Raw genomic sequence first — 25,304 nt, forward strand, 5'->3', positions numbered from 1 at the left:
ATCAATTGAGTGAATACCTTCACATGATGTCTTTGCTCAAAATGGCAGAATGTAAATGGTGTTAACAATCATATGAACAGACAAAATAATTTCTTATTTACAAAGCAAGAGTGTTGCTCCAATATCTCCATTTGCAAAAAGAAATATTTGTTTTCTGCACCTATTTTGGGTTTTCATGTATGGTTGGAGAGTTTAATGCCGCTAAATCTGGATAGAATCTGCTAAAGCATATCCTTTGACAAGAAGACGCACCTGAGATGGAAGAAATTCCAATGCTTAGAATGCTACCCTGGGACTTTGGACACCTGGGTTCAATAACCCACTCCTGCACAGGCACCCTCTGTGCCTGAGTTCCCCATCAGTACAATGGGGATAACAGCACTTCCCTACCACACAGGGAGGATAAATACTCTAAAAACTGTGAGTTGAACAGTTACAACTATAATGGGGTCCGATCAGGGGCCAAGGCTGTCCACGCACACCCTCTGTTGGCCCAGGTATAGACCCACTGCTCACATCTGGGGCTATGCCCTTTGCTTCTTTCTTAGTAATTACTTCACAGACTGCTTTCACCATTCCAATTCTGTGATAAGGTATTTATTTATTTGATCAACCCCATTCCACTGCACCACGATCTTCAGGCCTTTGATCATCTTTTTCTGGGTGCACATCTCAGTCCCTCCCTCTCCCCTCCCAGTCAGCCCAAATTAACGTCCTCCCATTCTGGGATAATTATAGTCATTTAAAGTTCAGATAACTGCCCTGCCTGATAATTTAGGTAATTGTCACTGTTTTTTACCTGGCCATTTTTGGGGGCTCACAACTGGTTTGTATATATAGATGCTACTGGAGTGTCATATTATGGATTGGGGCTACTTGATATCTAGAGAGAAAACACTACTACTAGCAACGGGTTCCCTTTTTCTCAGCTAAGCACTCTTAATATTCTAGGCTGGATTATTCCTTGATGCCTTTAGAGAGGCAGCTATGTTAACAAGTGTTTCTCCGTTAAATCTCGCCCTGATGGATGTTGGTATCCAGCTGGAATACCTACAGAGATGAATTCTCTCGGCGCGTTAATGATTTGTTTATTCAGCAATTGTTGTGACAAGAAACCATTCTGGATTTTTAGGAAGAAAGACTTTCTACTGAATAAAATACTGGTGAAATGAAACAGACTGATTTTTATGGAGTGCTGCTAAAGCCCTATTGTGTGGGAAGTTATTTTAAATTGCCTCTTAAGGGAAAAAATGCTTAGATTGTAGAACTGGAAAGGAGCCGGAGATCTTCAAAGTTAAACCATATGTGATCTGGTGATCATAAAACATTATTGATATTGACTAATCTAAGTGAAACACTCAATAAAATCCAAAATGAAAGAACATTATCACTTCAAACTTTGTAAGAGCAAATTTTTTATTCTCTGGCAGTAAAATGGACGCTGTTGGCTAAGTAGCCCTGTACACATGTACAAAGAAAAATCACTGAAATTAAAGCAGGCAAGAAAGTTTACAAGGATTTAAAATTAAAAAACTGCATTTTACAATTTCTCTACATTGTATTCATCTGACATAGGAAGTACTAAAATGGTACATCTGCTTTTCTATCCAATGTTAGTCTAATCTACCTAGATTTCCAGATCAGAATTGCCCTATTTGATTTTAGAACTCCTGCTGTTTGCTCCAAATGAACTTTTCTCTGCATTTCTCTCCACTCATCTAACAGTGACTACCTCTTTTTCTTTTCTCTTAATTTGGCTACAACTTCTCTACCCTGGGAAAGAGAGAGGACAGGCTGGGAGAGGTGTTCCACTTGTGTCTGAACTCTTTAAGAGACAGGATTATTTTTTTTTAAACTGAGGTCAATATAGCAACAATGAAACCCCATTCAATTTTTTCATCTCTCTGATATAGCAGGAAACAAGTAAACTGAAGATTAAAGAGTCTAAAAGGGGAGATAATTACTTTTAAATGTAAATTTCCATGAAAAGGGTGTCAGAGCTAGAGATGGGTGAAACTTTTCAACTGAAACTTTATCTTTGGCAAAAAAATGAAGATTCAGTGACACCAAAACTTTTAGTGAGTTTGCATCAATTTTGCTGAGTTGTTTTTGTTGGGGAAAAAAAGTAAAAAAAAAAATGGTTTCCAAAAGCTGAAACATTTTGATGAAAAAATTTTGTTTCAACATTTACTTTAAAGGTGATTTAAAAAATTAAATGTTGAAGTGCTCAGCCAAAACATTTTGTTAGAACCAGAAATAAAACATAGCCTAGATTTGCTGAAAATTTTGAAAAATATTGTTTTTGGTTCGACCCAAATAATTGTTTTTTCAACTTTTTGGAATTGCCGGCAAACCAAAAAATCCATTATTCACACAGCTCTAGCCGCAGCTATTCCTTCGGGGGTGGGGGGGCGAGAAGGAAAGGCGTGTGACCTGGTTTTGTTCTCCTACATGTTTTCTGTTTCCATGTCTCAGGTCAAACAGATTCTCTGAAAGAGACACATACCTTTTACGTACCATAAATGGAGGGGAGAGGGAAATGAAGTCTTCACCTCTTTCCCCTCCTCCTCACTTTTTAGCTCTTTTTGTGTCAAAGTGATAGTAAATAGGTCCTCTCTCCAAGCTAGTGCACAATGCTTTGAAAAAGTTCTTCATTGGGGCAGGTTTGAATGCTGAGTTAGTGACATTGGTTTCTCTGCTTTTTTCATTTTCAGTAGTGAAAGTTTACCTTCTCTCTAATTTTTTAAAATCGGAGTTATCAAGCTCTTCAATCCCTTCCATATATGAATTATTCAGATTGTCTTCCTCGTTCTTTTCTTTTCCTTCTGAAAACATTGATCTGGGTACCAGTGTATCCATTTTACTCTCCTTTGATTTTGAAAACGGTTTTCTCTTGCGCGAACTTCCTGGGGTTCCCTATGTAAGAACAAGTGATACAGTTATATGGTACTAAAGGTAAAAGTTTAAATTATCAGAGAGGGAAAAGCAATGGGGGAAAACACTAGCATACAGATGAACTGAACAAAATTCGTAGAAGTCAGTACCATAAATTAGAACTAACACATTAAAAAGGCAATGGGTATAAATGAGTCAGATTAAGGAACAAATCAGTAGGCTGGTGATGCTTGCAAGATGTGAAAGTTTTATAACTGCCACTAGTCATATTATTCTCCTTTACATCCATGTGACCAAAAGGGCAGAACAGACAGTTTTGGGGAAAAGCATCTGTGCGATGCTGCATTTTGAAGAATCTAAACTCTGAATTGATTCAATCCATCCCTTCCCTCTACCTCCGGTACCTTTCCCCAGCCCAGTCCCTTTTTCAAGTAAAATATTGGTGAGGATCTTACTTCAAATGTCAGATAATTCTATCGGGAAGCACTACTTCTCAAAACAACTGATTTCCTGGCTACTGATTCATCAATTCTAAGTCCAGAAGGAATCACTGTGATCAGCTAATCTCACCTCCTGTATAACACAGGCCATAGAATTCCCCCAAAGTAATTCCTAGATCATATCTTTTAGAAAAAACATCTCATCTTGATTTGAAAATTGCCAGTGAAGGAGTTTCCATCACATCCCTTGGGAAATTGTTCCATTGGTTAATTATCCTCTCTGTTAAAAATGCACATGTGATTTCCAGCCAGAATTTGTCTAGCTTCAACTTTCAGCCATTGGATCTTGTTACAACTTTCTCTGCTAGACTGAAAAATGGATCATCAAATATTTGTTCCCCAAGTTGGTACTTGGACTGTGATCAAGTCACCCTTTACCTTTCTCTTTGTTAAGCTAAATAGATTGAATTCCTTGAATTTATTACAAGCGTCCATGTTTTCCAATCCTTTAATAATTCTTGTGGCTCTTCTCTGAATCCTCACTAATTTATCAACATCCTTCTTCAATTGTGGGCACCCAGACCTGGACATACTATTCCAGTAGGGGTCACACCAGTGCTAAATACAGAGGTGATATAACCTCCCTCCTCCTACTCAACACAAGAGCAACACAGGCCAATGAACTAGGAGTGGAGAGACCTGGCCTCTATCACCAGCACAGCTGCTGACTCACTCTGAGACCATGAGCACGTCAATTCAATGCACTCTACCTCAATTTTCCATACTTTCAAAGAGGGATAATAATATGGCCTTCTGGCAGCATACTGGGAGCAGAAATGGCCCCCTGAGAATACTCCCAACAGGTTTCCATGAGAGGAAAGGCCAGGGTGGGAGGAAATGTTACCAGAGCTCAACATACTACATCTAGTCACCGACTTCCCAAAATGTAGGAAATGAAAAAGTGACCTGAAGCCACCTTCTCCCACTCTCTATTTCTGACACAAATACAGACGCAGTGTAACGGAGAATGGGTCTTCATCATGTCTCTGCCATTCTCTCTCCCTCCACCTCTGCCCTTCCTTACACACATTTCCCTGAACCCCCCACCCCCAATTATCCTTCTTTTATAGTAAATTGAGACAGACCAACGATTCTTGGGTTGCAGGAACTCAATTTCCAGTAGCCAATGTACTAGATACTGCTATGGGAGGCAACATGACTAACTGGTTACTTCAATAGAATAGGATCAGGCTTCTACTGCCAGCAAAGCCATCACCTTGACAGCTGACTTTGAGCAAGGCATTTAATGTCCCTCTGCCTCAGTAGTCCCAAGTGAAAGATGGAGGCAATGTTTACTTAGCTATATATAGCACTTCGAGATCTATGGGTGAAAAGCACTATGTAAGTGATAAATGATTATTAAGGCAGAGTCTAGGACTACACAGGTGATAAAAGCAGTGCTTAATTTGTGCCAGGGCTGAGCCCCAGCACTTCATGGCCTGTCAGTTCAGAGCCTTGGCACCTATGGCTTTGCCACATCAGATATGAAAGAAAAAATTGCTTGAACTCTGACACCTCTTTCATTGCAAATTAAGCACTGGATAAAAGTGAAGAGCAAAGCCAAACCAGAAGCACGTTAAGGTTTTGTGCTGCACCACCGCTTAATGACATGGTCTGAACTTCCATTGTCTTTAAAAGAAAGGCTTCCATTCCTGTTCATTTTCACATTGAAATCTCATCACTGTCATGCCTTCCCTCTTCCATATTGTTGCTGGAGGTGCTCAGTGCGTTCTTTGGGGGGCCTGAATGGTGATGTCACCTGAGGCATCAGCATGAGCTTTGATTCTCCCTCCCCTCAACTGAGATGGAGGGGCCTGATTCTTAAGGAAGCACAGAGGAATAGGAGGGAGAGCTGAACATCAGGTCAGAGCTTCTTAGAGCATCAATATTCAGATCCTCCAAATATCTTGCCAGAGTACTGCAAAAAAGATGGGAAGTGAGGGCATGATGTTCTCCAAAATGAAGAACATGTGGAACATGTTTGTAAACACGTGTCTATCTGGACAGATAAGGAAGTCAATTCACCTACAAAAGAAAGTCAATGTAATGTTTAAGTGTCTCTTTTAAGGAGGACATCCAATGTCTGTATTGTAGCTGTGTCAGCAGTGCTTAATTTGTAATGAAAGAGGTGCTAGGGTTCAAGCAATTGTTTTACTTTCATAACTGATGTGGCAACCCCAGAGGTACCGGGGCTATGAACTGCCAACCCTAGAGGTGCTGGTGCTCAGACCTGGCAAGCCAGAGCACAAATTAAGCAGTGTGTGGCAGACCTCAACTCCCCAGCATTCAGCATTGCTAGGTTGTTTGCCTCATATAAGACATGAATGTGAATTGCCTGTATATGATTTGCTGTTACCTCATTTTGATAGGAAACACTCTGGCTCTTAGGTGTTGGCTGGCACTGGTGTCTGTCTCCTCCATCTTGCTTCAAATTCTTTTTCTCTGCAGGAGTGCATAGCATGCTGCTACTCATTGGTCTGTGAGGTAAATATTGAATATTTATACAGTGCCCAACACTGTGCTAGACATTTTACAGAAATATGGTCCCTGCACCAAAAGAATGTAACGTCTACTTAGATAAGAGGAGACAAGTAACAATGACTATAATGGGCTAAGACAGACTGTGGGAGGGGAGACAGATCACAAAAGAAAGGTCCTGAGGTGACTAAAGTTTATGATGACATCCTGGTTGTTCTGCTATATGGGAGAGTCCTCCTTTCATTTCAAGTGCCACAATGAACTGGAATGGGCTTGCATAAGTCCCTTTGTAACAGATCTGGCCTTTGGGCCCTCTGAGGTGGAATCTCAGTTTCTTTTTTTTTTAATAAGTAAGTTTCTTTTCCTGTGAAGCTAGATATGACACAGAAATCAATGTGAGCCAATGATGATGCTGAAATGGAACAAATAGCTGGACTCCTCTTCTGCAATGAGAGACTGGGGAGCAGTACGTTTCTGGGAGTGTTGAAAACAAAAACTGCACTCTGTTCAAAAGGACTAAGGCCAGCTGCACTTGTGAAAAACATTCAGTCACCTCTGAGGCTGGTACTGAGCTGTATCTTGCTCATTCAGGAAGCAGCTGTGCTGCGGGGTACCTCCATTATTATGTGGTGAAACTGGGTGGTCAGAGGGGAAACATCAATAGCGATTCTGAAGCCACCGCAGCCCGCCATTTTCTCCACTGGTGCCCAGCTGGTCATGCTCAGCCTGGAACTAGAAGATCTTTGAAACCCATCTCACCTCCCCTATTCTCCCCAACCCCACTAGCAAGGGAAAGATACAGTGTGTGGCAAATTGCCGGTACAATGATGATGGGTCCCGCGCTTCCTCTTCTTGGGGGGGTTCGGGGCACAGTTTCCTGCTCCTGAACTAAGGTATTTACTGTCCCACTAGTAACCCAAAGAAGGGTAGTGGAGAGGGAGGGACCGGGCCTGCCCTCTACTCCGGGTCCCAGCCAGCCACTAGAACTAGTGCTTCCTTCCCCTGGGCTACTTCCCTCTCCTGCTCTTCAGCTTGTGGGGCTTCCTGCCCTCTCTCTCTGCACAAGCCGGGTGTCTCTTTACCTAGGGTCTTGGTCTTCTAGCCAGCCACTGCACTTCTCCAAACTCTCCTCTACTTCAACTCCTCCAAACTGTACTCTGCGCCAACTCCTTCCCCTGGCTGATTGAGGCAGGGGTTTTTTATCAGGTGACTAGCTTCAGGTGCTCTAATTGGCTTCAGGTGCTTTTAATTAATCTACAGAAACCTTTCTTCCCTCTACAGGGAATAAGGCTTCTCCTCATCCTGGGACTTACATATCTCTCCTATATCACTCTCCCGCTGCCTTCTGGCCATGCTGTATCACAAGTGGGACAGAGGTGGAAAGTATTTTACCCAGGGAACATTGAATGCATCACTGACTGAGACAGAACATTTTGGAAGCAGACCCTTGTTAACATTATGGCAGCACATCAGTAGCTGGAGGTGTTTTTGAAGCTGAAGGACAAGATTTATAGTCCCAGCTTTCCATGTGTAAGATTTATCCAGTAGTCAGTCTGCTGCACATGGAGTCATGATAGCATTCCATGGAGTTATTCTGCACTATCCTAGCTCTGAGTTTTCATCCAGAAATATAATAATTCTCCCATCTCTGCAAATATCCTAGAAAATAGATGAGCCTTGCAGCATATCCCAAAGATCAACAGAAAGCCTTACAGAAATCTAGGAGAAAGGATATTGTATATGCAGGTCTCAAAACTTGTCAACACTTTGGATACAGACTACAAATTTCCTGCCGGCCCCAAAAACTGACAGAGCCCTGTCTACATGGGGGAGTTAGGTCGGTAGTATAACTACGTCACTCATAGGTGTAGGTATAGGTCTGTTGTGTAGACCTGGCCTAAGTCTCATTTAAAAGGCACCTAGAAGCCTAAACTCATTGACCATTAACGGGATAGTGGCTCTTAAGTGCCTAAATCACTTTTGAAAATGAGACAAGCTCCTAAATCAGTTAGGCCTTGCAATGCTGAGTATAACAACATGTAAATACTTCTAAAAATCTGGTGCACACACCAAGGTTTGTTTTCAAGATCTGAAGAAATTCAGGTGACACATGCTTTATTTTAGGTTACATTATAGATTGAGAACATCATCTCTGAAAACAGATCAAAGAGGAAAGGATGTGTTTTGTATGTGTGCACTGAAGTTTGTAAGTGTAAATGTTATGTGGAAACTTTCCGTTGTAACATGATGTGGGGAGCTATGGAGCAGGAAAGAGGAGTGCAATAGAGTTCTGTAAGATAATTTACTAGAAAATGATCATTCAACTTACTTATTCCCTTTGCTTTTCTTGCGTGTCAGGATGATGATGGTCACTCCTATGGCATTCAGAGTAAAAGAAATTATGCAAAGCGCTTGCCAGATACGTATTCCGCTCTCCTCATCGGTAGCTGAAATGCAAATTAGCAAACACCAAATGTCACACAGAACCCAAATGGATGACAAAGCTTTTCTTATGTTTCCTGTCCACATACTGGGAACCAGGAATCATTGAGTTCTAAACTAAGTTTAGAAACTGGACATGTTGGTTAACCTCTCTGGGTATCAGTTTTTTGAACTATAAAATGGGGATATTTGTTAGAGCAGGTCAATTATTCATGATGAATAAATAATCTGATGATAAAACTTTTCTTCTGTTTCTGAATTGTTCACAAATCATTGCTGATCTCTGGTCATGTCTTCCTTATTCACAGAATAGTGTACCGGATTTTTTGAACAGATGGGGTATATATGAGATTTTCATTTCCATTATTAGCTCTTCTAAATGTGATTGGTCATCTGGGGTTACACAGTTCTGTTTCTGCTTTCTGATTGGATGGAAGATTTTGTGAACAGGAGAACAAGGATTGATGAATAGCCAATAATGAATAGTGAGTAACCTTATGCCATATAAACACAGAGCTTTGTTCATTCTTAAAATAGGTATGAATCATGTTTTTGCATTATTCTTCTAATTCTAGTAATACATATTTCACAGATGTGATTGAGGATTAGTTAGTAGCTGTGAAATGCTTTGAAAGTGCTAAGTAGCGATTCTTAATAAAAATTACTATTAGTGAAGAGAGAGTCCCATGAACACTCATTTATACTGCTATTGCCTCTTAGACCTACTTAAAAATAGAAAAAAACAGGTTGCAAGTTTCAAAAGTGTCTCCATTTCACAGAGCTTAGAATGAACCCTTTTAAATCAATGATTCAACAATGTGGGTTTTTAATATATACTCAATTTGAATATATTCAATTTTATTGTCAAAATCATTATTAAATTTTTGTTTAGCAAAGTTGTCAATAAATGAAAAAGTAAAAATGAAAATGAATATTCAAAAAATCAGTTATGTTGAAACTGACCAAAAATGAAAGATTTTGATGGTTACAATACTTTTTGTAAAAAAATTCATTTCTAAAAAATGGCCACTTTGGTGATCTTTTGTAAGAAATAAGATAATTTGTTATACGGAATCCTCAGTAGAGTAGTACATCCTTTAATCTAAAGCTCCAGAAACAGCTCTAGGATTGAAATATCAGGAAAAGCTTAGTCTTCTGAATATCTGAGAGTATGTCTACACTGCAAGGGAAGGCCCGATTTTAGCATGGATAACAATAGCAGTGAAGATGTGGTAGCACATGTGGCCGCTCAGGCTAGCCATCCATAGATGCTCCAGTGGAATTAGTTACCCCCTGCCGCCATCTAAGCTGCCACAGCCACACTGCTATTTTTAGCACAATATCTTCTTCCAAGTTAGCATATCTCTGTCTACCCATGCTGGGAAGCACCCTGCCAGCTGCTGTGTAGACACACTGTCAGGGTTTGTGTTCATAGCACACTCAGTGCGAGTTGTAACTCGAGTGTTATCCTTAACTCGACTCCCATCCACACACAAGTCTCTAGCTCAAGTTAAGTGGTGTTTTACATTTGCACGAGCTGGCCTATCAGGGGAGCAGGTTGAAATAGGAGTGGAGCTGAAGTTACAAAATCTCATTAGCAGCTAATCCAATCGCTCTGCTTATCAAAGCACTATGTGTAGCTGCAGTGTAGTAATTCAAATGCACTAACTTGAGCCCACTGTTGCAAAGTGAAGAGAAATCCTCAGATATGAGCCATTGGAGAAAAGCACGGTTCACAGGGCAAGTCTATGACCAGGCAAGATTTAAGCACAACTGAATTCACTGTGATTTTACATTAAAAATTTCTTTTTAATTCACTAGAAAAGAACATTCTTTGGACAACTTTTTTTTTTGTACGGCTTTACTCTGCTCTCCACTCCCCAGACTATCATATACGAACACCCAGATCTAACCTACCTTCATATTCTTCTAGTGGGTAAATTATCTTCTCTTTCCTTCCCACAGGGTGGTTTATTATACAAGTCAAAGCCTGGAGGTTCTTCAATCGCAGGAGCCTCATGGAGACGTTGCATGTGCTTGTCACGGTTACTGTGCCATTTGCATTCTTAACTCCATGTATCTGAGGCTGGTCAATCAGGATGTCCTCAGGCTTCCATGTGATTTCTGGGGCAGGTTTTGTTGTAGCTGAGCAGACTGCAGTCAGGAGCCCCGGGGTACTGGCATTTGAATGGAGTTCAGTTCTTACTGCAGAAATCGCTAGGAGAAAAAGTAGAGTGCAATGGAAATGTCAATATTCCTTACACAGTAACCAAAAAACTAAAACATTTTCAAAGTTTTTAATAGAGAAAACAAGACTATTTCTGGTATGTTCAATATGTTCCTTTATAGTCTTAGATTTTGTTGTACCAATAAAATAAAAGCCAGCAGGATCTTATTAAAGGGGATAAGGCAAAATGCCTCATTTATTGTGAATATAGAAAGAATCATAGTAAGCAGTTAGTTATAGCTATAACATTCCATTCAATCTCATATTTATTCACACATTCATTCATACACACACACACACACACACACACACACACACACATACAGGTTCTGCAAGATTGTTATCATAGTTACCAGCCTTAGAGTTGCTTGTGCTAAGCCACTGGCCAGGTGGCCTGGACATGAGGAGGGAGCAGGGCCTTGTCAGATGCACATCTGATGCTCCTGGAAGTTGGTTTGCAGAATCAGACCCCAAAGTTTTTAGTTTCTAGAGTCCATTTTTATAGGAATTTCTTCCTATGCCAGTCTATGGGAATTGCTTCATCATGCTGTTGCTGAATCAATCAGCAGATGGCACATTCCTGATAGCTCTGTGCTGCCAGATGTTATCTTGTTCTTTGGTTTCCCCATTCTTGAGGCTGTTGGGTGGATTCCAGTCTGCCCTCCGGGGGTCCTCTGGTTATTTTCACTTGACGCCTTCTTCGGCCGATGGACACTGGATTCTTAGGCTGGCACCTCCCTGATCAATCAGTTATTATCCACTCCAAGCATCCATCCACATACATCTTCTCTCTCTATTTTAATTACAATTGTTCACAAAGCGAGATGAATACAACAAAAGGGCAGGGAGTCTCTGGGTGCTGTTTCTGTTGTTACAGAGTATTGCTTTGAGTCTCTCTCTGTGTGAGTAGTTGTTGTTACAACGAATTGCTTTGAGAACAGACTCTGTCTTAGGATGTACTAACACAATTAGCAGCTTGCAAGTTTCACACCAAGTGGGAGAGAAACAGGAAAAACAAGAGATCAAAAACCAAGAGACCTCTTAATTAGTAATACCCTGGAATTTAAACTATGGGGATTCAAACTCATTTGTGATTTTGATACAGAACTTCTCTAATATGATCCAATAATTTTAATGGTGTATTATTATATTTTAACTGTTTGGTAGGTGTATTTACGCCGGAGGCATAGGGCTGGAAATTTAAAGAAAATCAGGCCAGATAGTACCTTCTTTACAGATCCACAGGAAACTCCCTGCACATTCATGTGTCCTGTTGTTGTGATGGAAAAAAATGTGCTGTTAAACACTTTTGAGGCACCATCTCCCTGTCCCTAAGTCCAAGGAGAGCCCTTCATTGAATGGAGGCTCCACATATGGGGAAGGGGAAAGTTGGGAGTAAGCCTGGAGACACATCCTCTTGGATCAATACAGGAGAAAATCCACTCAGAAATTGCTGTATTAACTTCTGAGTGGAAATTCTCCATGCTATGGGAGCACCCTTTGGGAGCTGGATACAAGAACCATGACCAGAAGGGAAAGCCCTGTCAATTCAGCTCCATAAAGCAGAGCAGTGGTATGCCTGGTATGTTCACAGGGCCTCTACACTGATGGACCCAGTGGAACCCTCAGTATCCACATGGATTTTAGGGCATCAGCAATACTTGAGGAAGAATACTCCTATTCTTCTATAGGAGTGCAGCGGGGCTCGGAAAGGGTTAAAAGCTAGCCCTTGGAGAGGACTGGGGTTGAAAGCAGCCAAGGGAGGCTGATTGGGTAGGCAGCCGCAGGTGTGGCCACACCCAATTAGGGTCCAGCTAGCCCTGATAAAAGGACTGAGAGCTGGACAGGAGGAGACTCACTTCAGTGTGGGAGTGGGAAGGATCTGGCTGCTGGCTAGAGAAGAATATTTCAAACAGAGCAGTGCTGGGGAAGGACAGGCAGAGCTGAGGAACTCTGGCCAGGTGAGTCTCCAGGCTGATGTCGTGCATAAAGGGCCTGTGGTAGTACTGAGGCTGCAGCGGGGCAGCCAGGCCAGGAAAAGGCAGCAGGTCCAAACCCCCTTGCCAATGATGAGCAGTCATTTCAGGCTACAGTTTGCCCCTAAGAAAAGGGGCTAGATGAAGACTGGCAGTCAATCACTGAGGCAAAGTGGGCTTTGGGGAATTGGGGTTCCCCAGGGAGGGGAGGACCCCTGAGTGTGGGGTACTACCAGGGGACAGTGCCTGAGAGAAGGGGCACCAGGGGCCAAGAGGGATGTGGGGCCTGAACTAAATTGTGGGGGAGAAAAGGGAGAAGCAGGTAGCAGGAAGGGAGACACTGGCCAGCAGGAGACGCTCCAAAGCTGGAAAAGCTAATTCTCACACCAACCAGCAGGAGGTGCCATGCTAGTGAATGTTCCACCTTGCAACAGGGGTATGTAGCAACAGCACCTCCTCAGCTGAAAACTACTGAGGAAACATCACAAGAGAAAGCTTGTAAAACTTTCCTTCACCCGAGACCTCCTGTGAATTTGATCACAAGGCTGGGGGGAGGGGCTTGTTCTGCTATGTAATCATGAACACAGCTAAACTTTGGGTCTACAATGATGAAACCAACATAGTCTTTGAGAACCTGTGTGTTACACAAGGAGGAGGGGGATATTAGAGGACAAACTGACTCAAACTTGGATGGGCCTCTTCTACTGATCAAATAGATGAATATTTGAATAGTTGTACATTAGAATATCTTTTACTGTTTCATCTCATGTCTCTGCTGATCTGTGTCCCTGTATTTATACATTCACAACCTTTTGTATTATCAGGTCAAGTGCTAGCAATCCCTACATTTAAGTTGTGTAACTTTTTTTCTTTATAAAAGAATGATGTGTTTTTAGAAGCTCTAAACCCTTCCTGGTTTGCAGCAACCCTTTGAAATTCAGCAGGGGGAAAGCCCTCTGGCTGGAGAAGTGCCTTTTCTTTGTCTCATGAAATTCCATTCAGGTTTAGCCGAGTTCTCAACAGGTAAAGATCACCATTCCCTTTCTCTTGCTTGCCAAATTAATAATCAAAGATTTGAACATTGAACACCACTGCCAAAGCAGCAGCAGATGCACCAAACTAGGAATGGCTGTGAGAATAGCTGTAGCAAGAAGAATGTGGGGGAGATCTGGACTACACAGAGGAACATACCCTGAATCTCGTCTCTCCCAGACTTGCTGCCCCAGCATGGAAGAGGAGTCCCTGTCTCCCAGGGATAGGGAAGAGAGAAATCTGGGCAGGGCTGGTTTCCAGCCTCTGGACCTAGCGCATAGTGCCAATGAGCTGTTTCCCCTCTGGAACAGCAGCCTTCTCCAGCTGCCAGTTAATGAAGTTAGTGCTGTGGAGATAGCAGTCTGGTGCAACAGCAAAGGCTTAGGGATCCAATCTTATTGATAATGCATGCTAGGGGCTTGTTACAGGTAAACCTAAGATCATTTGTTTTAACCTTGTCCTTTAGGAAACATAGGAAATTACACTAAAAGACTACATTGGAGAGAAGTTATTTAACTGTATTAGTACCTTCTCGGGCATTATACATGATACAACTTTTAATTACATGATCATATATTTATTTTTTTCTAGACTACCCCAGCCTCCTTCAGTGCAATGGGCAGGGGAGAAGAAGAGGGTAGAATTAAGGTTGTTTGGTGATCATACACACAATTTATTTTCTAACTTTTGAGTGCTTAGCTTTGCAACCTTCATAACATTCTTTTAACACAGAAACCACCTAACTAGATGGTAGAGGTTTAGTAAGAGATACCACAAAAACCATTTCCATGTTTAGAAATAGTTCTTGTGAAAGAGTTTATATACTCAACATATATTTTTAAGTTAATGAAATCAAAATGTGATGGATGTGCCCTCTGTCTCGCACTGAGGCAGCCCCTGAGCTGGGGCTGGGAAGGAGGACCATCTCTTCCTGGCAGCTGCAGCCCTGGAGCTGGGGAAAGTCTCCTCTCTCTGGCCGCCACAGCCCTGCATGTCCTAAATTCCCCCCCCCCACCCCCTCTTCTCACCTCACTGCCATTCCCACCTATCCCCTACTCCCCGCAAGGCCACCACCTCACCTTACATGTGCATCTTCACCAGGGTTCAGGCACCAAATTAGTGGAGCCACACCTGCACAGCTCCACTAATTAAGTGGGTGGCCCTTCATTCTCTCGTGTGCAGCCGCCAAGGTGTGCACCTTCGATGGAACTATCCGCGGACCACCTGAATGGAGCTCTGGTGGTCAACGGAGAACCTCTGAACTAGATGTTGCCCAGTCTAATAGGGTTGAGAGTTTAGACTGCGTGCTTATATTCAATTTTATTTTGATAACTAACTCTGACTTTTTGGCTATAATCACTTAAAATCTATCTTTTGTAGTCAATAAATGTGTTTTACTGTTTATCAATGAGTTTGTATGAAGTGTTTGGTAATCTGCTAAGGTTTGCAAAGGCTGGTGTATATCCACTTTCCATTGATGAAGTGTCGAACCAATTAATACATTTGCACTGCCCATCTTGAGAAGCGCAAGATGGTATATTCCTGAGGTACAGTGCTGGGAGCTGGGGAGATCTGGCTGGTGCCTCTCTCTGTATGATTCATGAGTGGCTCTGGGAGCATTCAGACAATCTAGCTGGCTTAGGGGCTCCTCCATGCAGCTGTGTTGAGAGAACAGCACCTGGAGGGGTTTGCTGCTTGGCATTAGCAAGGCATTGTGAGAGACAGCCCAGGCTGGAGAGAGTTAAGGGGGGTACAGTGGTCCCACAGTCCAAGGCTGCACTTTGGGGAACCCGTCACAACAAGGTTGAATAGACAGTTTAGTATAACTTTTCTAGAGACTGAAAATCATGGTCTTACTAAATACAATGCATTTTGGCTTATTTCTAAGGCCCTACTTAATTTGTGATATTGCAGATCCTGCAATATTAGGCTTCCACTGTAATTCTGACAGCAGGCGCCCTGGGCAGAGTGGGGATCCCGAGGTTAGCTTTTCCAAATTACTGCAAATAATATGGCTCCATTTTTACTTTTCTGTGATTTTTTTTTTTCCATGTCTTGTCTGCAACTCAGTTGCAATTATTTGACAAGTATCACATGACTTAAGTATGGCCTTAATTATTATAACAATCTGTAACCCATTATGACTACAGGGGTGTTAATAGGTTACTGCCCTTTGAATGGCCCATTGGATTTAGAATATGTGCTAACTGCTTATACTAAACAATCTGTTCAACCTTCTATTTAGCTGTGACACTCCCAAACCTGAAGAAGAGCCCTGTGTAGCTCCAAAGCTTGTCTCTCTCACCAACAGAAGTTGGTCCAATAGAATATTACACTGACATTCTGAGTCCAATCCACTAGAAGGTGCTGCACCATTAGAGAAAAAGGGTTTAAAACTCACATTGTACAATGAGGCAAATTTCTCCGCTGAAGGAGCCATGTGGAAATGCATTGAAGATGCACTTATAACATGTTTCATCCTCCAGTATCACATTACGAAGCGTGATGGATGATGCTTTCAGACTTGTATCATTGAAACAAATTCTCTTATTGTAAGGCCCTATGGATTTAGTTCCATGTGCCTTGCTGTAGGTAGCTATGTTTTTGAATGAAGAGCCTTCCACCTTCTGCCAGGTGACTTGTAAAACATCGAAAGAGGGTCTAAAGTTACATTTCAGCATCACATTTTCACCTAAGGCTGCTGCAGAAACTCTGTCACAGCTCACTGCTTCATTGGCACCTGGAAATAGAGCCACATCAAGGATCACATTAAAAGAGAGACTGCAACATCCACGAAGAAAATGTCTGACAGCCTGGAACGCCACATTGTACATGTATGTATTTTACATAGTTCCCGGACCACCATGTGGATACTGTATGCAGCTCAGATGATACTAGCTGCCTAGGTCTTCTGTGCAAGAGATACACTTCAAGTGTCACACACTGTCCTTGTCTGTGTGGTCATGGGAAAGTAATAATTAACACAGCATAAGGTTTTTCAGGCTAGGTTAACGGCTGGCTATAGGCACACTAGAAAAGAAAATGCTATATATGATCCTTGTTTTGCCCAAGTAACACAAGGAGAAATAGGTCCTCTGGGCAGCCTGCTAAAATGTCCCTCTCATCCGCCTCTTTACTGTCTGGGGAATTGGTGACAAAACAGCAAGCTGCAATGACTCCACAACGCCGCAAGATGGGAGCAGGTCTCACAGAACTGAGGAAGTTCACAAAGGAGCCCTTTATTTAGCCTGTTATAAGCCCAGAGCAGGGGTGGCCAGCCTGTGGCTCCGGAGCCACATGCGGCTTTTCAGAAGTTAATATGCGGCTCCTTGTACAGGCACCGACTCTGGAGCTACAGGCACCAACTTTCCAAAGTGCCGGGGGGTGCTCATTGCTCAATCCCCGGCTCTAACACAGGCTCTGCTCCCACTCCACCCCTTCTCACCCCCTCCCCTGAGCCTGCCATGCCCGTGCTCCTCCCCCTCCCCTGCAGAGCCTCCTGCAGGCCACAAAACAGCTGATTGGGAGGTGTGGGGAGGGAGAGGGAGGCGCTGATCGGCAGGGTGGCCGGTGGGTGGGAGGCACTGGGTGCAGGGTGGGGGAGCTTATGGGGGCTGCTGCCATATTACTGTGGCTCTTTGGCAATGTACATTGGTAAATTCTGGCTCCTTCTCAGGCTCAGGTTAGCCACCCCTGGCCCAGAGGATGCAAATGAAAATTCTTCACTGAAATCCCCCCCGGAGGGGAAGTGATAAAATAAAACATAAGCTTAGACAGTGATCTTTGCCCAGCAAGAGCAGCCTCATGCATTTCTTGAGCTCTGTTTCAGATTCACCAAGGTAGTGCCAGATTTAAGGGGGTCTAAAACCTTTTTTTAGCGTGGACCAGATCTTACAGAGATCGACTCACAGACACCTCCCCTTCCATTCCGTAGCATGTGAATTAGCCTCCATCAAATTTGTCATTACACCATTAACCTGCACAACTACAGCAACTCCTCACCTGATGAAGGAACAGCAAGGGAGGATTAGAGTTTTTGGCTGTCTAAGGAAGTTTATCGCCGAGTTTCTTTGCTCTTCACTTCCACTCCCTCTCCCTCTCTTCTTTGGTCTGATTCCCGTCTAATTGTCTAAAAGTCCTTTCCTTATCCCGCCCAGTCCCTTTCTCTCCAGGAACATCACTCTCCTGCAAGCAGCTCCTGGCTCTTCCCTTCCCAGTGGAGAAAACTATGCTGACTCATTTGTTTCCTTCAGGTTTTAGAGGTGTGGAGCCCTTCCCACCACCTTTTAATTATTGTTTAAATAATGCTTCTAGAAGTAACTGGAAATAAGACAGACTACACAGAACCATGTGCCAGACCAAGGCTCTGCAGTGCAGAGTATGAGAGCTGCTGGGTTAGTGTGTTCAGACAGGAGAGTGAGACTTCTGCAGCCTGAAGAAACCTAAACTGTTCTTGGTGTGTGGCTACTCTGGGGGTTGAGGGGGAATAATTGTTCCCTGGAGCTGTCTCCTTCTCAGCTTTCCTCAAGTGTACACAACTTCTGAAAAAAGGAGCGAGGAGAGAGAGAGCAGTTAGGGAAGCACAGAGAGAGGAGCTGAATGGCCAGAGAAATACTACATGCTGAATCATGCAGAGTATCTGTGAGATTGATCCAGCCTGCATGCTAGCAGTGCTTCCTCCACTCACGTCATCAGAAGAGACTTGTGATATGTATCTGGACTGTCCACCTTTCTTCCCTGCTCTCTCTTGGTTAATTAATATGATCTAAAACAAAACCCCAAAGTGGTCACAGACCCAAGGTGCAACTCAGGTGAGCTTAGTTTCCCAAAAGAGCCCTTATACCTCATTTACATTTAATTTGCCAGCAAAACTGAGAGAGAGCATGGGAGAAAAAGACATCTCCTGTCACTTATCACTGGAGCCTGGAAAGATGAAGACAGGATAGTGCAGAGAAGTGAGCTCCCAGCTCACAAGCATCTTAGGGTCAGGGGAGTTCTCTCTGGATTTATTCTTTCATTTCCCTCTTTTACTGCAGGGACCATCTGTCAGGTGATTCCAGATTCTTCCTCTGACACCTCCCCCACTCCCTCATTAACCAGGCAGGAGAGCAGACTTTGATTTTTGCTTTGAATGCTAAGGCACCCTGCTCTCTCTGTGAATTTCACTGATCCTAGTCCTCATTCAGGTCGTGTTTAGTAGCTGTTGTAATCCTAAAAACGAGGGACTGGAATAGGATTTTGAGTCCTTGAAGCAATACTTGGTTAGTAAAATTATTAAGACCAAATTTCTAACACCACTTCAAATTAACAACATGGAACACAGTTTAAAATAAATGAAATGCACTTTCTCCCATTTGCTTTTTCACTTTCATCCACCTTGGACATGAGAATAAACTGGTCTGTTCCATTTCTGATTTAACCAGTTTAACTTTCTGGCTCTCAAGCACAAACCAAAGGCTGCAATATTTGGATTACTATGTAGGGTTGCAAACACGGCAGGGGACTGTCCATTTTAGTAACACCGAAATTCCACTGGGAACACAGGCATTGCCATACTAGAACAGATCAATGGCCCATCTGACTGTAATGAGTAGGAGGGGCAGGAACCTCCTGGTGGGAATTTATAGAATAACCTCTCTACAGTGGCATTTCTTTGTAACTTCAGTTGGAGGTTAGCTAATACCCTAAAGTGGGAAAATGTATATCTATTTCACACTTAAATATATCCTAAACTAATAGCAGTGGATGTTCTCATTATCCAGCTAACTGTCCAATTCTGGTGGATCCTGCCAAGCTCTTGATCTCGGTATGCTGTAGGGATGAGTTCTACAAGCTTATTGTGCATTGTGTGAAAAAGTGTATCCTTTTGTCAGCTTTAAATTGGGTGCTTTTCCTTTTTATTTAATGAGGACAAGGAGGAGTACTTGATTTCTGTAGTATTCCTTACTCTCCAAACCATTATCGTGGCCACTCTTAATTGTTTGCCCCCAATCTTTTCATTCTCTCTAAATATTGATGTTTTCTCCAGCTTTTCCTGTAATTATTTTTACTGGCTGTTTCTGAACTGCTTCATTTTTCTGCAAAAAATATATATCACATAATGTGCATTCGTCTTGAGTTTTGTTAAAAATGTGGGGCCAAGGTGAACTGATAGTGTCTTTAATCACCTGCACTGCTAATTTCTCAGGGCTTTCTGAGTCAGAACTCATATGAGTAAGGATGTGGGGATCTGGCAGACCCGAGTTTGGGAGGGAATTTGATATTGACTGTTGGATTCTTAGTTGAGAGGACATGCTTTTTCCCTCCCAGAATTTTCTGATTCTATCCTATTAGTTCAACTGATCAGGACATTTTTCTCTAATTGCTGGGAAATTTAAAATTAATTTGTTTATATTTATTATAAATGGGAATATATAGAATTATTGGATAAGGCAAAAAAAGAGAATTCCTCTCACTTCCCCTGCCAAAATATACTATTACTAATCCTTGTTAGTATCATTATTAAAAATTTAGAATTGTCTGACAGGACAGTCCATCTGTCCATTCTCTCCCTCACTCTCTCCCTTCTTTATGTTGCATGTTCTCAGCTCTATTTACGACTGACTCGTCCAGTGATTCCTGCCATGCAACTGATATACGAAACAGGAGGGTAAAGGGAAACTCCACTCACCTGTGAATGAAGATCTAAGCAGGCAGAGTATCCAGAGCAGAATGAGCCAGAGTTCAGGCCACCAAATCCTCTTCAAAAACATCTTGGAGAAGGTTTATTTTATTCTTATGGAATCTTTTTTGCTTTCCCCCTGGATCTGCAAAAGGAGCTTCTTTCAACAGGCGACTTGAATGTGGCGCCTTTTTCTTGCTTATGACTCATCTCGTCTGATTGGCCACAGCTCAAAACGGCTCAAATTCCTCTGAGATTATCTGTCCGCATCCAATTGCGCACGCTCTCTCTCTCCCCACTCCTCATCTCCTATTTGCAACTGCTGTAATTGTAGCTGACACCAGAGTGCCTGTCTGGCACCAGCAAGAGAGTGGAACGGGTATGTCAATCATTAACCAACTACCCCAGCCCAGGGTTTTCACTGGAGCAAATAGACTGTTCACAGAATAGGGTGCTCCCGTCCCTTCCTCTCGCTCCACTTTCCTAAATCACCTACAGAAACCCCTTCTGTAGACATACCCTAAATGAATTAGCCCTTCCCCTACACAGCTTCAGCATGATTTCCTCCTCAGATTGCACAGGCTGACGCAATCGATTACTTACCTAGGGCTCAAAGTGGTACTACACTGGGGGAGTCTGTGGATCTCCCTCTTAATACAAATATCTTATCCATATAACCCTCCATATTCCCAAGTGATCCCCTTCACTGCTGCCCAACGTTCCTCTGGGCACTACAGTCATCTTTGCTTCACAGAAATGCCTGAGGAGATAGGCCGGGCTGGAAACCCAGCTCTTCATAACTCATGATGTTCCTGGAGCCACTTTCTCTGGTTTTCCCATTACCTCAGCCCTCAGAACCCTCCCCATAGCACAGACTTCCCCTCTTCAGCTGCTTCCCCTTACACACCTCAGAAACTTCCCCAAATAGTCCCTACTTCCCTCTTCCAATGCTAAACACATGCGCAGCCAAAGCTCCCCCTTTCGGCACGTGCTCTGAAATCTCCCCTCTGCTCTTTAAGCTTTCCCTTCCCACTGCCCAGAGCCTCCAAAACAGACACCTCCTGCTCCTCCCTATCCTCTGCCTCCCACAAGTCAGAATCCTTCTTCCTCCACCCTTACCTACCCAAAAACGTGAACGGTTTTATGACCACGTGATTGAGTGCCTCTACTTATACAATTCTCCTTCAGATGCACACAACTCAAAGGCAGGGATCATCATATAGGGTGGGGATATGTTCTATTTTATGCTGAATTTTGAAGAATCTAAACTCTACGTGGATTCAAGTCAGCCCCTCTCTCTGCCTCTCCTGCTGCCTTCCCACCCCCATCCCCGTCCCTTCCACACTATGATTATTCTGCAAAAAACCTCACTTCTCCTTGAGCCAGAGCAGCTTCATAGTCTCACCATAAATCACAAGTTCTCCAACAGCCCCTTTCCTGGATGCAGCTATGGGAGACTGCGTGGTCCTCAGTACAGAGCACTGGACTAAGAGACTGAAGACAGAGCTGGCAAAAGCAGCAGTCACTGAATCTGCATGTGTCCTTAGCCAGGTCACTTCACTGCTCAGTGGCTCAGTTTTCCCAGCTGTAAAATAGGGGAGAAAATGCTTACCTATGATGTAAACTGCTTTGAGATGAACAGATGGAAAATACTATGTCAGTCCTAAGATTATTTTAACAGGTTCTGGGTATATACACGCATAGCTAGGAGAGCAATAGAGACAACAGGAGCTTTTGGGTTTTGCTGTTTATCACGTATCAAAAACAGGTTAAAATTTTATTCTGCTCATTTTTTTTTTTTTTGTATGGGGCATGTGAGAACTAGCATATCTCCCACCCTCGCTTTTTGAGGGTAAATTCTTTGAAAGACCAGTTCATTGATGGCAGGTAGGGCTGTAACCTGAACTTCAGCTCTCCCTCCCCACAATGTGGGAGGGGCAAACCAGGGGTGATTTTTAAGGCTCCGGGAGAGGAGAACTGAGGAATAGGGGGAGACTCTCAATTTGGAGGTGGGAGGGGGAAGAAAGATTCCAATCTAGTGACAGCACCACATAATATCATGCTTCAGGTCCTCCTAAGGTCTTGCCCAGTTCTTCAGCAGAGACAAAAGTGAGGAGCTGATATTTTGAAATGTAAAAAAGCAAAATGGGGAGGAAAAACTTTGAGTGGGTGAGGCTGTCACATCAGAAAGGAGCCTTTTTTTCCTTTTATTTGTTTGTTTTTGCTGTTCATTTTTAAATCTAGTTGTGAATTTGTTGTCAGATAAGAAAAGGAAACTTAAAAATTAAATGGCAAGCAGCTAACTGAAAGAAGGCATGCAATGTCTGTATCACAGCTGGGATCAGACATTAACAGGTCAAGCACCACCCTTTTGAGACATCGACAGGTCAAGCACCAGTTCTGGCAACGCATCGCTCACTAAAACCATCAATGAATGCATCCGATGAAGTGAGCTGTAGCTCACGAAAGCTTATGCTCTAATAAATTTGTTAGTCTCTAAGGTGCCACAAGTACTCCTTTTCTTAAAACCATCAATGTAAATCATATCTGTCATTACCTTCTTTTCAGAGGAAACACTGGAGTCACGGGTGAATCCAGCTGCTCTTTCCTTCCTCCTCATTCTTGGGTCAGATGCTTTTTCTCTGCAGGAGCACTGGGCACGCTGCTACCCTGCAGCCAGATGACATTATTTACTTATGCAATCCCACAAGGGTGGCAAGTGCTTTACAGACAAATAAAGACATAATCCCTGCCCCAAAGTGTTTACAAACTAAGTTTTTAGACATAGTGAGACAAGTCATAAGAAACACAGCCTGGGAATAAGGGAGAGGGAGACAGGTTATAACAGAAAGGTCATGCTGCCAGTAGGATTTGTTATGTTCACGTGGTGATTCTGACATAAACAGATTTCAGAGTAGCAGCCGTGTTAGTCTGTATTCGCAAAAAGAAAAGGAGTACCGGTGGCACCTTAGAGACTAACAAATTTATTAGAGCATAAGCTTTCGTGAGCTACAGCTCACTTCATCGGATGCATTTGGTGGAAAAAACAGAGGAGAGATTTATATACACACACACACAGAGAACATGAAACAATGGGTTTATCATACACACTGTAAGGAGAGTGATCACTTAAGATAAGCCATCACCAGCAGCAGGGGGGGGGGAAGGAGGAAAACCTTTCATGGTGACAAGCAAGGTAGGCTAATTCCAGCAGTTAACAAGAATATCAGAAGAACAGTGGGGGGGGGGGGGGAGGGAGAAATACCATGGGGAAATAGTTTTACTTTGTGTAATGACTCATCCATTCCCAGTCTCTATTCAAGCCTAAGTTAATTGTATCCAGTTTGCAAATTAATTCCAATTCAGCAGTCTCTCGTTGGAGTCTGTTTTTGAAGCTTTTTTGTTGAAGGATAGCCACTCTTAGGTCTGTGATCGAGTGACCAGAGAGATTGAAGTGTTCTCCAACTGGTTTTTGAATGTTATAATTCTTGACGTCTGATTTGTGTCCATTCATTCTTTTACGTAGAGACTGTCCAGTTTGGCCAATGTACATGGCAGAGGGGCATTGCTGGCACATGATGGCATATATCACATTGGTAGATGCGCAGGTGAACGAGCCTCTGATATTGTGGCTGATGTGATTAGGCCCTATGATGGTATCCCCCGAATAGATATGTGGACAGAGTTGGCAACGGGCTTTGTTGCAAGGATAGGTTCCTGGGTTAGTGGTTCTGTTTTGTGGTGTGTGGTTGCTGGTGAGTATTTGCTTCAGATTGGGGGGCTGTCTGTAAGCAAGGACTGGTCTGTCTCCCAAGATCTGAGAGAGTGATGGCTCGTCCTTCAGGATAGGTTGTAGATCCTTGATGATGCGTTGGAGAGGTTTTAGTTGGGGGCTGAAGGTGATGGCTAGTGGCGTTCTGTTGTTTTCTTTGTTGGGCCTGTCCTGTAGTAGGTGACTTCTGGGTACTCTTCTGGCTCTGTCAATCTGTTTCTTCACTTCAGCAGGTGGGTATTGTAGTTGTAGGAATGCATGATAGAGATCTTGTAGGTGTTTGTCTCTGTCTGAGGGGTTGGAGCAAATGCAGTTATATCGTAGCGCTTGGCTGTAGACAATGGATCGAGTGGTATGATCTGGATGAAAGCTAGAGGCATGTAGGTAGGAATAATGGTCAGTAGGTTTCCGATATAGGGTGGTGTTTATGTGACCATCGCTTATTAGCACCGTAGTGTCCAGGAAGTGGATCTCTTGTGTGGACTGGTCCAGGCTGAGGTTGATGGTGGGATGGAAATTGTTGAAATCATGGTGGAATTCCTCAAGAGCTTCTTTTCCATGGGTCCAGATGATGAAGATGTCATCAATGTAGCGCAAGTAGAGTAGGGGCGTTAGGGGACGAGCTGAGGAAGCGTTGTTCTAAGTCAGCCATAAAAATGTTGGCATACTGTGGGGCCATGCGGGTACCCATCGCAGTGCCGCTGATTTGAAGGTATACATTGTCACCAAATGTGAAATAGTTATGGGTGAGGACAAAGTCACAAAGTTCAGCCACCAGGTTAGCCGTGACAGTATCGGGGATACTGTTCCTGACGGCTCGTAGTCCATCTTTGTGTGGAATGTTGGTGTAGAGGGCTTCTACATCCATAGTGGCTAGGATGGTGTTTTTAGGAAGATCACCAATGGACTGTAGTTTCCTCAGGAAATCGGTGGTGTCTCGAAGATAGCTGGGAGTGCTGGTAACGAAGGGCCTGAGGAGGGAGTCTACATAGCCAGACAATCCTGCTGTCAGGGTGCCAATGCCTGAGATGATGGGGCGTCCAGGATTTCCAGGTTTATGGATCTTGGGTAGCAGATAGAATACCCCAGGTCGGGGCTCCAGGGGTGTGTCTGTGCGGATTTGTTCTTGTGCTTTTTCAGGGAGTTTCTTGAGTTTCTGGACGCCCCATCATCTCAGGCATTGGCACCCTGACAGCAGGATTGTCTGGCTATGTAGACTCCCTCCTCAGGCCCTTCGTTACCAGCACTCCCAGCTATCTTCGAGACACCACTGATTTCCTGAGGAAACTACAGTCCATTGGTGATCTTCCTAAAAACACCA

The 25,304-nt window shown here is 43.2% G+C and overlaps 1 protein-coding gene across 1 annotated transcript; it reads right to left on the reverse strand.

Moving 5' to 3' along the window:
* Window positions 1-1,429: 1,429 nt before the first annotated feature.
* Window positions 1,430-20,353, reverse strand: LOC122459252 (nectin-1-like). Its single transcript, XM_043510354.1, has 6 exons — window positions 20,221-20,353; window positions 15,952-16,290; window positions 10,233-10,532; window positions 8,203-8,320; window positions 5,752-5,872; window positions 1,430-2,916 (listed from the first exon to the last, which is right to left on the reverse strand). Exons 1-6 carry the CDS (start codon window positions 20,300-20,302, stop codon window positions 2,725-2,727), a joined length of 1,152 nt encoding a protein of 383 aa, XP_043366289.1. The 5' UTR covers window positions 20,303-20,353; the 3' UTR covers window positions 1,430-2,724.
* Between the last annotated feature and the right edge of the window lie 4,951 nt (window positions 20,354-25,304).

The sequence above is a fragment of the Dermochelys coriacea genome, chromosome 1 (assembly GCF_009764565.3).
Source record: "Dermochelys coriacea isolate rDerCor1 chromosome 1, rDerCor1.pri.v4, whole genome shotgun sequence".
NCBI classification, from domain to species: Eukaryota; Metazoa; Chordata; order Testudines; family Dermochelyidae; genus Dermochelys; species Dermochelys coriacea.